General features: G+C 37.7%; 1 protein-coding gene across 8 annotated transcripts in view; it reads left to right on the top strand.

Moving 5' to 3' along the window:
* RBMS3 (RNA binding motif single stranded interacting protein 3) overlaps positions 1–16008 on the top strand; it is a 679730-nt gene that overhangs the window by 534412 nt on the left and 129310 nt on the right. For all 8 annotated transcript variants that reach the window (XM_058554287.1, XM_058554276.1, XM_058554222.1 and 5 more), the window contains exon 7: positions 4023–4129. In XM_058554287.1, coding sequence (XP_058410270.1) covers positions 4023–4129 — 107 coding nt within the window. The remainder of the gene's footprint in view (positions 1–4022; positions 4130–16008) is intronic.

The raw sequence follows: 16008 nt of genomic DNA on the forward strand, positions 1-16008 counted from the left end.
AAATCTCACTTCATGACTTTTTAAATTTCTCTTATTGTTAAAAATATTTTTTTGAAAGTTCTCTTTTCAATAATGGAGAACTTCAAGGTAGGTTCTCATAGCCTGTCTATATTTGATCCTTGGCAGGTTAGAATATTGTTATTTGGTAATATTCATTTCAAAAATGCTTCTGCAAAATTTTTTATGCCAGTGGGTAGAGAAATCTTAAGGTTAATAATTTGCTCAGGGCATTTTATCTTCTGGCCATTGCTGCCCCCTAAATTCTATAGCTTCCAAGATTTCTCAAAAAAAGACTTTTAAATATGTATGTGTATATGTGTGTGTGTGTGTGTGTGTGTGTGTATGCATATATATCATATATATCAATTCCCTTGTTTAAATAAATGTACAGTATATATGCATATACTCATTATATATATTCAAAACATATACATTTAATACATATATTTAAACAAAGGAATTGGGAAAACCAGACCTTTTTAGATATGTTATTATAGGTATGTAATTGTTTTAGGGAGGGCAAGCTAAAGATAGAGATTACCTCTTTCAACAAAGAAAGAGTTCCTGGAACTTGGCTCTAGAAAGTTATTATTTAACATTTTATTTTGGGATCTAGAGAAAGAAAACCCCAATAAAAATCTATTGCTGTGGGGATGACACTATGCTTTTCTTAGTAGTGAAATACAGCTTTGATGGATTTAAACTGCCAATAGGTCTCTTGCAATTGAGTGACAAAAAAAATAATAGTAATAATAATTTTTTAAAAAGCCAGAAAAAGGAACACAAAGCTTCACTGTTGGCAATTGCATGTTAACACATATGACCTGCATCTTATTCAGGAGGTGATGGAAGCCAGACTTTGGTGATGACTCACAAGGGGGACCTGGGCTGTAGTGGGGAGATGGTCCAATGACAAGCTGTAATCAGCAAGAACCATTTTTGAAACACAGTTCCTCTCCATGAGCAAATCTTCTTTTCATTGTTCTTGGAGTATAGTTGAAAGTTCTGCAGCCAAACTGCCATGGGATTAAAAGGGAACAGGGCTGATGAAAATTAAGCCCAGTTGATTAAACACTCTGACCTCTGAGTCTGACAAGTGATCAGGTTTTACAGCTGGTAACTGGGCTTTGGCTAATAGAGATGCTAAGCAATAATGATAGCTGTAGCTAACATAGATTTAATATTTATTTATGTACCATACACTGTTTCAAGCCTTTTCCATGCATTAATTTATTTAATCTTCACAACAGCTCTCTGAGGTAGATAACATTATTATTCTTATCTTATACATAAGGAAAGTGAGTGACAGAAATGTTAAAAAAAAAAAAGTCCAGTGTCTTGTAGCTAGCAAGTCAGGGAGTCAGACTTCAAACTCAGGAAGCAGACTGCTACCCCTAACAATTAAATGCACCCAAAGAAGTATGTGTTAAACATGAACACTATAGAAACGTGAACAACCTAAAGAGAAGCCGTTATCGTATTCTAGACTATTAGAACCGGTATACTATGTACCCTAAAAGAATCAGTTTTAGGAAACAATAAAGAGAATACTGCTTTAGAAACTAGAAAATATGACTCATGAAAGTCATTATTCAAAACAGCATAAAAGGTAGATTCTACAATTCTTTACAGCAGGAAATTTAAGATATTTCTAGATTTGCCTTTTGTGAGAAATTTGTACTATTGCCAGTGATAAACTCATATGTTAGCATGACCATCCCATTTGAATGGATGAATATACCTTGAATCTTTAAAATGGCAAGAGAGAAAATATCCTATAGCGAAGAATGATTTTATGTATATAAATATATACTTTTGAAATCTCACAGGAAATTTTCTTACACATAGAATTTTGGGGGCCTAGTGATTGTATTTACTCTTTGGTTTTTCATCTAGAGAAAGAATTTAGGCTCCTTCTAATGTGATGGCAGCAGCTGTCTGCAGACATTTCATGACTCAGCTTTTCCCTGGTGTGATTTTTATGGCTTCACCAAAGTCATCAAAATCAGCAGCTTATAAGAGCAGACAGTTGAAAAGTACTTGTGCTCAGTGAGGCAATGACATTTGTTGAGTGCCCTCTGTGTACAGAGTTATGTGCCAGGATGAGTTACATATTCCTACATGCTGTCTTTACAGGGTAAGGAAGACATTTTATTTTTCATTTCTCTTGGCCAATTGTGACCCCCTGTGTGTTTGAGCCATTTCCTCCAATACTGATTAGTAGAAACTGCTGCTAATAAAAACTAAACTGAATAGATTGAGTAAAATACTACTGCCTTAAAGCCAAATGATTTTCAAATATGTATTTGTAGATATCTCTTGGCCTGTATTCTTTTTCTGCTATTGATTTTGGAGACAATTGGGAGTCTCGTAAATTCCATAATTTTTTGCTTCCTCCGGATTAGTAAATACAAGCACCCTAGCTGGGAGTGGGGATGGAGAGAAACAAGTGTTGGGGAAAATGGTATCAGTTCTCTCTTAGGGTAATAACATTGCATATCAAGACAAAATCTTAGTAGCATGAAACGATAAAGATTTCTTCAGCTCACACATTGGTGGGATGGTCTTGACCTATCTCACCTGGGCTTATACATTTTTCTGTGGTCAACTGCATGTTATCTAGGTACCCCTGCTGATCTTAGATGGGCTCGCTGACAAGTCTGAGTGGTGGCTGGCCATTAGATGGTCTAGTTTGGCCTTGACTGAGATACACATCTACATTTGTATCTCATCCTCTAGCAGGCTAGGCTGGGCATATTCATGTAGCCAAGCAGAGAAGCAAAAGAAACAAGCCTCAATGCTTAAAACCATTTCAAGTTTCTGCTTATGTCTCATTTGCTAATATCCCACTGGCCAAAGCAATTCACATGAGATCAGACCAAGAGTCAGGGTGAAAGGGCTCAATAATACTACATGGCAAAAGGCAAGGATCTAGGGAGGGGTAAAGAATTAGGACCATTGATACAATTAATCTTTAGCAGAACACATTTTCCCAGGGGCTGGAGGGTGGGGGTTCATTTTGTTTTTCAAATTGTAGACTTACAAATTAGTATTTGATTTATTCAAGCAAATGAACTAACAAAAATCTCTCCCAGCTATGTTAATGCATTGATCAAGTCTGTTATGCCAATATGGCTTTCTTTTTATTCATTCATTTTAACTATGCTTGTGGTAATAACAAGTACCAATTTTTCCAGTCAAGTCGTGATGTGGAGGGGGCATCAATTCTCAAAGAATAATTTTTGCCCTCTTGTGTTTTAAAAGACTGTCATTTTGCAATGGCATTGTTGGAAGAGGAGTTCTGTCATACTGTAGTTTTGGCCACTTTTTCTTAGGAAATAAATTTACATAAGTCACCTAGGATCATCACATTCCCCCCTAGTCCATGATTCACTTGTTAGGGCTGTATCTTTTGGCTAGATTTTATCATGTGAGTTCACTTAATATTCAAATAATTACTCTCCCTGAGATTCTGACAAAATTTTACTGGAAAATTAGAGTGAAAGGGGTTGGATGGACAGTCAAGTTCTAGCCTTTTTGAAATTGCAAAGGATTAATGAGAATAAGAAGCTAATTTGGTTGCAATTAGCAAAATAGCTCCCTTTTTAGAAAGAAGCTCCTAAGCATCTCTGTCCAAAATAGAATCCTACAGTTTCTACAGTGAATATAGTTGCTTTGAGGAAGAAATATTTATCCACAAACAAATACTGGTTATGAATATGTTTCTATCATAACTGGGAGAGGTCGATTCTTGACTCTTCTAAGGCAAATTCACATTCTGCTTCAACTGATTGTGTTTTCAACAGTATTTGTTATATTCTTTTATGGTCTGCCAGGACCTTCTTGAAGCCCGGTTAGTTAGAACAGCGGCCAACAGAGTTGAGAGGAAACGGAGGCCAAATATCTCTCCAGAAGCAAGACTACTTCAAAAGATATGCATTACAAAGCACTACTGTGACTCAAATAATCACTTGTTTTTAAGGGGGATTTGCTAATGTAGAATTGGTTTCTTATCTTCCCAGCCCCTAGTGAGCCTTTACTGTGCAAATTCGCTGATGGAGGACAAAAGAAGCGACAGAATCAAAGCAAATACACCCAGAATGGAAGGCCTTGGCCCAGGGAAGGAGAGGTGAGTCCTGACTGACTTTTGCTCAGAAATTTGGCAGCAGACATCCCTCTGAAGGGCGGCAAGGCAGACATTTGGGGCCATGATGAAATCACGTCCTGTGGAAAACCAAATGGCTTCAAAGGGGGCAAATGAGCAGCCCTCTATTAATGTGCTCAAAATAAAATTACTCGGGGCCGGCCCGGTGGCGCAAGCGGTTAAGTGCGCGCGCTCCGCTGCGGCGGCCCGGGGTTCGCTGGTTCGGATCCCGGGCGCGCACCGAAGTACTGCTTGGTAAGCCATGCTGTGGTGGCGTCCCATATAAAGTGGAGGAAGATGGGCACCGATGTTAGCCCAGGGCCGTCTTCCTCAGCAAAAAAAGAGGAGGATTGGCGGATGTTAGCTCAGGGCTGATCTCCTCACAAAAAAAAAAATAAATAAAAAAAAAAAAAAATAAATAAAATTACTCAAGGAGGAGTATAGGACTTCAAAATGGACCTCAGTTCTGCACTACAGTAAGTCTTCTGCCTTTAACAAAACTTGAACCCGATAGGCACTCACAGACTTATCCACAAAGATTTGATCTGTAATTGTATAATAGTTATAAAATGAGGGTATAATTACTTAAGAAAATATTTGCAGCAAAATCAATAGTGAGAGTTGAACGTTTGTGTTTTGAAAAGGAAACAAACAAAGATTTAAATTTATTTCATTCCACCATTGAGATGCTCCACTTGCACACGTGTGTGTGTTTATGCATATGCCCACATGTTCATAAATGTGTTGATATATGTTTTATATATGTATACATCAATCTAAAATGTGATATTTTCTGTTGGCCAAGAAGGAGGAAAAAAAGTTGATACACATAAAGTTTTCTTTTCACAACAAGGGGAAGAGCATGTGACAGTTTATCATCCATTTACCCTCCTAAGACAAAACAGTAGAAAAGCAAGCTTAAGGATCCAATGCCACATGGGAATGGATTCCTTTTGGTTATTTTTGTTGTAAGAAGACAAGGACAGGTGTCTGGGCTTCTAAGAGGTCTTTTCGTACTTTGAGAAATGGAATGGAGTTGTTTGAATGACTTGAATAAATGCCATCTTGCACCAAGGCCATAATTTCAACAGAAGAGCTTTATTTAGTATTTCTATTCAAAGCACCTACTTCATCCATTTATCATTTAAGAAGCATCCTACTTGATGCAGCATTTTACATTTTCAACACTGAGAGAACAGTTGTAGGGAAAGAAAGGAGGCTGGGATTTTTCTCAGCAAAACCTTTAGCCAGTTTTCAGTTTTTAAGACTGTCATATGTTTTCGGGCTGGCCCCGTGGCTTAGTGGTTAAGTATGCACGCTCCGCTACTGGCGGCCCGGGTTCGGATCCCAGGCGCGCACCGACGCACCGCTTGTTGGGCCATGCTGAGGCCGCGTCCCACGTACAGCAACTAGAAGGATGTGCAACTATGACATACAACTATCTACTGGGGCTTTGGAGGAAAAAAAAGGAGGAGGACTGGCAATAGACGTTAGCTCAGGGCCGGTCTTCCTCAGCAAAAAGAGGCGGCTTAGCACGGATGTTAGCTCAGGGCTGATCTTCCTAACAACCAAAAAAAAAGAATTAAAAAAAAAAAAAAAAAAAGACTGTCATCTGTTTTGAGTATTTCCATGCAGGTCTCAAAACCCCTGTTAAAGTGTATAGTTATGTTCAAGTACTGTATAATCTATAACTCATTACCTTAAGACATGAAGAAGAGAATCACCATTGAGCACTTGAAACTGATTAGAAAAGGCAAGAGTTTCAATATTCTCAACCTTTAGAAAGGCAGTTTATGCTATGTTCAAAAAAGGGGACGAGCAGGGAACGACGCCTGTGTTTTTAGCGTGCAGTTTAGTGATCAGCAGGTGCCCCACTGCCCCCAGAAGACAGCTATTTCTGATAATGTTTGTTATCCCATACCAAACATCCGTAGTCTAGACAGACTCATTTGATCTTTTAAAATTTGGTTGGTCAGCTGCCCGCTGATTAGAGAGATTTCTGGATCACAGACCATAACCCAAAAGCCTCAACACTCAATTACGTAATTTAGCACTAACGGCTGAACTTTTAGTTCCTGTCTCCTTAAGAATCTGTATTATTACATTCACAAAATAGACGCCACTTGTAGCAAGACAGCTCACCTGAGTCTACATTTCTTAGAAACCAAACCAATAAACATAAGGGAAATGTAGAGTTAGAGCTGCCACCGCGCTACGGTATACGGAATCCAGAGCTTTGGGTTTAGAGCGTGGTCAAGACCATGGGTACCACTGGCATGGAAGCGTTATGGAGTCAAGTTTAGCACCCAGAGCATCTTATAATTTAAATGTAGGTTAAAACCTACATTTTTCAAAAGCTACTTTTTAAGAGCTATAGATTTTCCTGTTGAACTGTGAAAATCGAGTGACACTGATAAATTTATCTCTGTTAAATAATAATAGAAATTGGGCCCGTCCTGTGGCTTAGTGGTTAAGTGCGCGCGCTCCGCTACTGGCGGCCCAGGTTCGGATCCCAGGCGCGCACCGACGCACCACTTCTCCGGCCATGCTGAGGCCGTGTCCCACATACAGCAACTAGAAGGATGTACAACTATGACGTACAACTATCTACTGGGGCTTTGGGGAAAAAAAGGAGGAGGATTGGCAATAGATGTTAGCTTAGAGCCAGTCTTCCTCAGCAAAAAGAGGAGGATTAGCATGGATATTAGCTCAGGGCTGATCTTCCTCACAAAAAAAAAATAAAAATAAATAATAATAGAAATATATTCCAAGTATGCAGGTACATTCTGAGAAAAGAAATCAGAAAAAGAAATGTCCTGCACTAAAAATATAGTTATCAAATATCTTGGTTTTGAGATGAGCATGTTAATTTTTACAACTGGATTATGGTCTTAGAAGTAGATACACCAAGAATGTTGGATAACTTTGTGTGCCCATTGACGGGTCAAAACTTTGTTTATGACTCCTTTTACAATTTCCAATTCTTTCCATGAGACTTCATTCAGTCTTGCATTACACAATTGCCTCTGGCTGGGAGCAAAGGAATTTACCTCAAGAGGTAATCAATGACCTTACTCTCCTGCCTACGTGTTCCTTGAGGCAAACTTTACCTCTTGGAATGCAAGGACACATCTCATTCATCCGCCCCCGTACCCTAATCTTTGAGGCTAACCAGACCACCTAATACTTTCTCTTTTGACATTTCTATAGAATACTAAAAATAGCTAAACTGGTATATAATGGCCCCGCACAGGCACTTCCATGCAGCAGCTCTTGACTGCCCCTGGGTCCTGTCCCCATGCTGAACACAAACTAAAGGTGCACAAACGAACGAGCGGCTCATGTCTGAAAATTCTTTTTCGACTCAAGACTCAGTGGCCCCACATCACCCATCATTATATATTTTTCATTTCTGTTTCCCCTTGCATTGTACTTGCTAGAGTAAATTAAAGTATATTAGTATGGCTGATGAAATATGATATCATACAAATTAATACTATGTAAGTAGTATTTAACTAATTTTTATCTATCAGTAAATTTTAATGACTGTATTTCATTGATTCTAAGACACGCGTTTTTGTTGTTGGTTTTCCGCGTTTTAACACTTCTGAAATTGGTTCTCCTCCTGTAATCAATGGCGTTATAACAACACAATTTGCATTTGCTCCTGTTAGTCACCTGGGGGCACTACCTGCATTCTTTGCTTAAGGTCATTGACTGCATGGATTGCATGAGTTGAGATTCTAACCAAAGCCAGGACTGTGGGTCAGATTCTCAGGGAAATTTTTTTTTGTCCCTTTCCTCTATCCATGGTCAAGATTGAGACAGCAACTTTCCTGGAAGTCCATTTCTGGTGGGTGGTTTTGCTTTTCATTTACCTTTACACAAAAGGTATAGCTGTTTGGCAGTACAACTTTTTAAGATCATTTTGAGTGTATGTTTTTGCTTGTTTGTTTTGTCGTACAATATAATGATATTTTTAAAAAGATCATTTTGAATGTTTGTTTTTGCTTGCTTGTTTGCTTTATCGTACAATATAATAGTATACCTTCCAATCATTGTTCCCTTAAAATGAAAGATGAGGGGCCGGCCTGGTGGCGCAAGAGGTTAAGCGCATGCACTCTGCTGCGGTGGCCCAGGGTTCGCGGGTTCGGATCCCGGGAGTGCACCAACGCCCCACTTGTGATGCCATGCTGTGGCAGCATCCCATATAAAGTAGAAGGAAGTAGGCACAGATGTTAGCCCAGGGCCAATCTTCCTCAGCAAAAAAAAAAAAAAAAAAAAAAGAGGAGGATCAGCATCAGATGTTAGCTCAGGGCTGATCTCCCTTACAAAAAAAAAAAAAAAAGATGATAATTTAGATTCTGATGCTTCAGAATTTGAGATACTGGCACAGATTGTGGCTAATGTTTACTTTTCCTCTTTCTTGAAAATCAGGTAAAAAATGATAGTGTGAAAAGGATTTCTGATGAAATGCTTAAGATACAAAACCAGTGGATTGCAAGCATCTTAGAAGTACCTTCAACATGACAATTGATAGGCTAATTAAAATTTTAATTTCCTATGTAAAGCTGTTTTCTTCTGGGTGACATTTTGATAACAGTTCTTTTAGCATAGTTCGGTGAAATGCATTTCTTTACCAAAAAAATCTAATACTGAAAACTTTATACACATAAATTAGTGTAAATTAGCAAGGTTTTGAAACATAAATATATGCTGGTAGACATGTTTTTGCATAAGTGAAAAGCACAGGGATATTTTAAAGTTATTAACTAATCTCTCAAGTGACAACTGCAACTCTGAGCAGAATGATTGGAGATAGAAGCTATTAGCCCTCTCTTTCCTGGTGTTCTACAGGTCTTATCGTTTTATTTCTTAATGCAGCAGTTCTCAAACTCTTTGGTCTCGGGATCCCTTTATACTCTCAATAATTATTATTTATTAGATCATTAAAAAAAACCATTACACATTAACAAAAATAGTATTTTTTACAGAAAATACTATATTTTTCAAAGCAAAGGTAATTTGTTTTTTGGAGAAGAATGGCACTGTTTTTGCAAATCACTTTAATGTCTGGCTTAGCAAAAGATAACCAGATTTCCATGTCTGTTTCTGCATTCAGCCTATTGCAATATGCTGTTTGGTTTAAGCATATGAAGAAAATTAGCTTAACATGGATGTGTCATTGAAAAAGGAGGACCTATGGATCTCCTCAAAGGATCTGAGGAACACTTAGGTGTCCTTAGGCCACACTTTGAGAAGGACTATCCTAGAGAAGCTTGAGCCAAGGACAGGGCTGATGTTCAACTTCTATATATGAGAAGAGCCATGCAACTTGTTCAAATATTAAAATGTATCTGTATTATTTGGTAAACAGCCGTTGCACTAGTCCATCAGTATAACCTGACTGCCTCTTCCACCCTAGTGCCTCCTCCAGGACCTTTCCAGCAAGAATGGGGTGCTGACTGGCACAGCAGGAGTTCCCCAGGATCCTACTTGAGTATTTACATTCTGGTTGGCCAGTACTTATGCCACACTGGTGGTGAAATGTTTTTAATGTCACCCCAGCTCAGAAATGGTCTCACTTTAATTTGCTGTGACTCTCATGACATTACACTGGCCAAGTGTTCCAGTACATCTGAGACCATATTCTCAGTTCTTTACTTCAGGCAAAATGTTGCCCAAATTGATCTTGTTAGTGCTCCCCCAAATGACTGGTCTGGAGTCAGGAATGCTTCAAATCAATCCAAAAATATATCAGGAACATGAAGAGGAACTCCCGTTGCTTCCTCCTATATTTCCAAAGAATATATTTCCAATGACTACCAAAAAGCCACCAAATTTGTTTGGACTCTGTACCTCAAATAATAAGAACAACTAATCAAAAAACGTTCAACCAGGGGGCCATCCCGGTGGCGAAGCCGTTAAGTTTGCGCGCTCTGCTTTGGCAGCCCGGCCAGTTGGGATCCTGGGCGCGGACCTATATACCACTCATCAAGCCATGCTGAGGCAGTGTCCCACATAGAGCAACTAGAAGCATGTACAACTGTGATATACAACTATCTACTGGGGCTTTGGGAAGAAAAAAAAAAGGAAAAAAGGAGGAAGATTGGCAACAGATGTTAGCTCAGGGCCAAATCTTCCTCAAAACAATAACAACAAAAAGCATTCAACTATGTTGTAAAGAATATTGGATCAAATCAAAGGATGGATGTTTTCACTATGATGGCAAGAGTCTCTCAAATTTTGAATTGCTTTATGTTGACTTGTGTTGTGACTGGTCTTTTGGGTTTCCTTCAGAATTTTCAAATATAAGTAAATGCTAAATTTCAAATCACAGAAGATGGTACTGTTTCACTAAATCTTCATGCTGGGCTATTACCCTTGAATCGTGCAAGTATAATAAACAAACCATTTCTCACTGGCTTCAGAACTTTTATCTAGCTTTCATAAAATCTTCCCAAGCCCTGTGCTAAATGAATCAGTAAATATCATTGATAACAATTGCTTTGGGAATTGTACTTCCAAGTAATAATATTTTGGCCGTGGACACAAACAAGAGACATGGCAATTGAACAAGAAATAACCCAACAAAGTACTCATATAATTAGTGAAAAAATGCCAAGACTTTATTATGAAAACTAAAATCAATAAAATGATATTTCTTGCCTTTATCTTATTTACAGTTCTCTGCTAGAGCCAAGTTAAAACAGTAAACAATAATGAATATTTTCTCTCTATTTGATGCTCTGAAGATAATTCTCCTTACTTTGGAAACATTTAGCAAGATTATTTTCACAGTCTGGATATGAAAATGAACTAATGGAACTAATATAATATTGTTACCAATCAACACTCAGGTTCCCAGGAATAGTTTACATGTCGGAGAGATGATCAAGAAAGTTGTTTTGGGATACATTCTAGGAATACTAAGGTTTTGAATTCCTTACCTTTTCCCAATTAAAGAGCAAGTTTTAGATGAGACATGATGATATATTATTTCTTGGAGACATTTTATTTAAGGGCATTTTTATTTGCCCAAGTCACAGGCCTCTGGATACTGGAGTACAGTGTTTACACTGCATGATACCACATGATGCCATTCACATAAACTAGATGTAAATGCCACCCATTGGCATGGTGTAATGCTGTGGCCCTGCCTGGACATTTTAGTTTGAATATGTTTAAGAGATGGAGTAAACTGACATAGTGTACTTTAACTTCTTTAAACTAGTAGATCTAGTTAATGCACTCACAAAATCCACTATTAGTGAGCTGAAAGCTAAGGTTATCAGTTTTATCACAGCCAACGTAAGCTAAGTCATTTGTTATGACCTATAACCCAGGTAATATGCTGTCTATTTTCAGACCTGAAATCAACCTGTTTTCAGTGATGGATGAAAACTTCCCCTGTGCTGTAAAGTTTTATAACTCTTGTCCATTCAGAGCCACTATTAATAAAAATGCTCTTCAGTGCCAGTAAGCGAATGAAGGCCTGCAAAGGTCATGTGGGAGAATGGGATTTCTCATGCTATTACGAAGTCCACGGCCAAGTGCAAAGTTGATAAACCTGATTCCAAACATTTAGCCTCCTCCTTGTTGTGCCTCAAGGTATAAGGAGTAATTATTCATTCTGACTGAATCCATTTATGATTGAGACAAAGATGTCTTTTTAGATTTCTGCGTGGGCAGTTAGCCATACTCAATAACACAATAGTTACATCCAACATTTCAATTCTAGATGAATAAAATTTTTCTTTGAGGGATATATCCCAATTTTTTTGTTTGTCTGTTTTTGTTTTTATTTTTTTGAATGAAGGTGAATACACACAGACTTGCCATCGTAATTACCAGTTTAAACTATCTTTATCTCATCATCATCAGTACTCTTATTATTGTAAAGCATTTGTTCCTTGTATGACTAATAGTTTATGCTGTGCCCTGAAGATGCAGTGAGGTGTAAGGAATGACCCCTGCCCTGAATGTATACTAGAAATATATGTACATAGTGAGAACCCCCCTAATTTCCTGGTGTTTCCAGTTGCTGTCTTACTTTCTCAATGTTTGACTACTTTTTGCAGAAATGTTCTTTTTAGGAGAAGAATTCTGTTTGAAAAAGACTTTTTTAAAGGCAATATTGAAGAAGATGCAGCTTAAACAAAAAGCATTCAATCAGTCAATAAGCACTTATTAAGTGTCCACTACGTGGGAGGCATGAGACGGCATGCTATGGACATGATGTGAACACACAGATACTCTACTCTCTTGGATCCTAAACAGGCAAACATCTTCACTGTCTGTAAAGCAGGAGATTAAAAGTGGAAGAGGGGCCAGGCCAGTGACATAGTGGTTAAGTTCACGTGCTCCACTTTGGCGGCCTAGGGTTCGAAGGTTCAGATCCTGGGCGTGGGCCTACACAATGCTCGTCAAGCCATACTGTGACAGCATCCCACATACAAAAAAATAGAGGAATATTGGGCCAGATGTTAGCTCAGGGACAGTCTTCCTCACCAAAAAAAAAAAAAAAGAGTGGAATAGAGTACAATTTAGTGTTGTAGAAATAAAATTACTGACTGTAACTGGCTTCATATTTATACGACAGTGAAAGAAAAGCAAAGCCACAATAATAATAATAACAAAAACAGCAGCAGCCACAAGAATATCAGTTCACATTTGTCTTGTTACTAAGCATTAGTTGTGTGTGTGTGTGTGTGTGTGTGTGTGTGTGTGTTTTAGGGTTGGAACCTGAGAAATTGATTTATATGCATTTACAAACCAGAAACATTCCCCCAAGTTGGGAAGCTCCGCCTCGTGACTTGGCTGGTAGAGGCCTCCATGGCCTTGGTGCTCAGTGGCACAGACAGAATCATGTTTAGAGAAGCAACTTGAGCTTTGGAGTGTTATTTAATAAACCTTGAGTCCTTCTGTAATGCACCCATTGAGAGTAATAATTCTTTGTGAATTTTAGGTACTTGTGTGTTGACATCTGTGATGTGCTGGATGTTGTCTGCTTTTCTTCATAATTTTCCAGGAACTCTACTTTAGTGGTTAAGGCGGCAACTCTAGAGTTTAAATCACAATTCCACAACTTCCAAGCCGAGTAACAACAATGGGCAAGTTTTTTAGTCTTTAAGTTTGAGTTTCCTCATCAGTAGAACGAGAACAGTTAAAAGCGCACGTTTAATGACTGAAAGGATTAAATGAGATAGCGAAGACGAAGCACTGAGTTCAGTGCCTGGCAAACCACAAATGCTCACGTGTCAGCTATTATGACTATCATCATATCATCAGCACAACTCAGAGCTTTTTAACTGGAAAGCCAGCTTTTCTATGTGTTTCTTACAACTAGAAATGCTTAATCCTTGCCTTCCAATGTTATGCCACATCAGTTTATTTTCAAAATGGGAATTACTTTTAATGATGCAACGTTTATTTGAAAGAAAATTTGCTGCCAATGTAATTTTCCAGCTGAATTTTTGACTTATTTTATAAAACAAGTAGAAATTAATTTATTTTAACTTTGACCCACATTTTCTTAATGTTTTTGTAAGATCACATTCCAAATCATAAAGCAGTATTTAGCACTGACAGGTTAGGTGGTTTTCAAATTTTTAGCCAATTTTCTCTTGAAGGTCATGTAATCATAAAAGCCAACAGCTGACAAGGACAGGGAGACTTGGATAGAGAAGATGAAAAAAAAAGAAAAATAGACAAGTAAAAGAAAAACATTAACTACTGCTAAATATCAAAGAAAAAACTGAGCTACTATTGAGAACTGATAAATTATATGGTTGATGTTTTTACAGGAAAAGAAAATGAATAATTAACCTACCGATTCTGGCAAATGATGGCAATTAATTTTGGATACCAAAGGTGCTTATGCAACCTCTGTGGCTATGAAAAGGAATCTTCATGCTCAAGTACTTTCTAGTATCCTTCAAAGCAATTATCTTTGACAGAAGAAACATTCTAATGCCACCATTGGTGGCTTATTGGATTTAACAAAGAATTAGGAAACAGGAATTTTCTTGCATATACTATAGCTCCATAGTGCTGAATGTAAATAATCTTTAAGCTTCCACATCCTAATCTATTTCACAGGTGATGTTGTCAAATTCTTCTGTCTAAGGAATTTTTGGAATCCTTACAAATAGTGGTATTAATGTCATTTATGCAATGTTCTTTTGTTTGCTGAAAGACTCAGACTCATGAAATTATCAGTTTGCAAAAAGATACAGTTGATCTTTATTATTCATGAGCTCTATGTTTGCAAATTTACCTACTCACTAAAATTTATTTGTAACCTCAAAATCAATACTCATGGTGCTTTTGTGGTCATTTGCAGATGTACAGAGCAGTGAAAAGTTTGAGTCACCCAGTATACCCTCCCTGCTGCAGTTGAAAACTTGATGCTCTGCCTTCTTGTTTCAGCTCTCATGCTGTAAACAAGTGTCCTTTACTTGGTTTATTTAGGGCCACATTTTTCACATTTTTGCATTTTTCATTGGTGATTTCACTGTTTAAAATGGTCCCCAAGTGTAGTGCTGAAGTGCTGTCTGGTGTTCCTAAGCACAAGAAATCTGTGCTATGCCTTATGGAGAAAATATGGGATAAAAACAGTGATAAGCTTTGTTCATACATGACTGATAGTGCTGTTGGCTTTGAGTTCAGTGTTAATGAATCAATAATACATATTAAATAGGGTGTCTCTAGATGGAAACACACATAAAACAAGTTACGTATTGATCTGTTGGTAAAAATGTTGTAACCAGAGGCTTGCAGGAACCCAACCCTGTATTTCCTCTAGGAGCAATGATTCAGTATTCACTAATTCAGTGTTCATAGTGACTTACTAGAATATAGTTACTGTGAATAACAAGAACAACTAGATCTTGTTTTACAATTATTATTATTATTATTGAGTAGAATCCAGTCTATTGGTTAAGTTTATGTCCCTCTCACTGATGTAAAGCACAAATTGCATGGTGTCAAAAGTAACTGTACCAATGCATGAGCCAACTGTCTTTATTTGAAGGGTTGTGTTGTAGCCAATTATCAATTCTTATAGATTTAGAGACAACAGTACAGTCATACCTTAGAGATATTGCAGGTTCCATTTCAGACCACCACAATAAAGCAAATATCACAATAGAGTGAGTCACACAAATTTTTTGGTTTCCCAGTGCGTATAAAAGTCATGCTTATACTATACTGTAGTCTATTAAGTGTACAATAGCATTATGCCCCCAAAAAACAATGTACATACCTTAATTAAAAAATTCTTTATTGCTAAAAAATGGTAACCATCATCTGAGCCTTCAGTGAGTCAAATCTTTTTGCTGGTGGAGGGTCTTGCGTCAGTGTCGATGCCTGCTGACTGATCAGGATGGTGGTTGATGAAGGTTGGAGTGGCTGTGGCAATTTCTTAACGTAAGACAACAATGAAGTTTGCGACATTGATTGAATCTTCCTTTCATGAACAATTTCTCTGTATCACGTGATGCTGTTTGATAGTATTTTACCCACAGTAGAACTTCTTTCAAAATTGGAGTCAATCCTCTCAAACCCTACTACTGTTTTATCAACTAAATTTAGGTAATATTCTAAATTCTTTGTTGTTGTTTCAACAATCTTCAGAGCATCTTCATCAGGAGTAGATTCCGTCTCAAGAAACTGCTTTCTTTGCTCATCCATAAGAAGCAAATCCTCATTCATTCAAGTTTTATCATGAGATTACGGCAATTCAGTCACATCTTTAGGCTCCACTTCTAATTCTAGTTCTCTTGCTGTTTCCACCACATCTGCAGTTACTTCCTGCAATGAAGTCTTGAACCCCTCAAAGTCATCAATGAGAGTTGGAATCA

Source organism: Diceros bicornis, chromosome 2 (genome assembly GCF_020826845.1).
Source record: "Diceros bicornis minor isolate mBicDic1 chromosome 2, mDicBic1.mat.cur, whole genome shotgun sequence".
Lineage (NCBI taxonomy): Eukaryota > Metazoa > Chordata > Mammalia > Perissodactyla > Rhinocerotidae > Diceros > Diceros bicornis.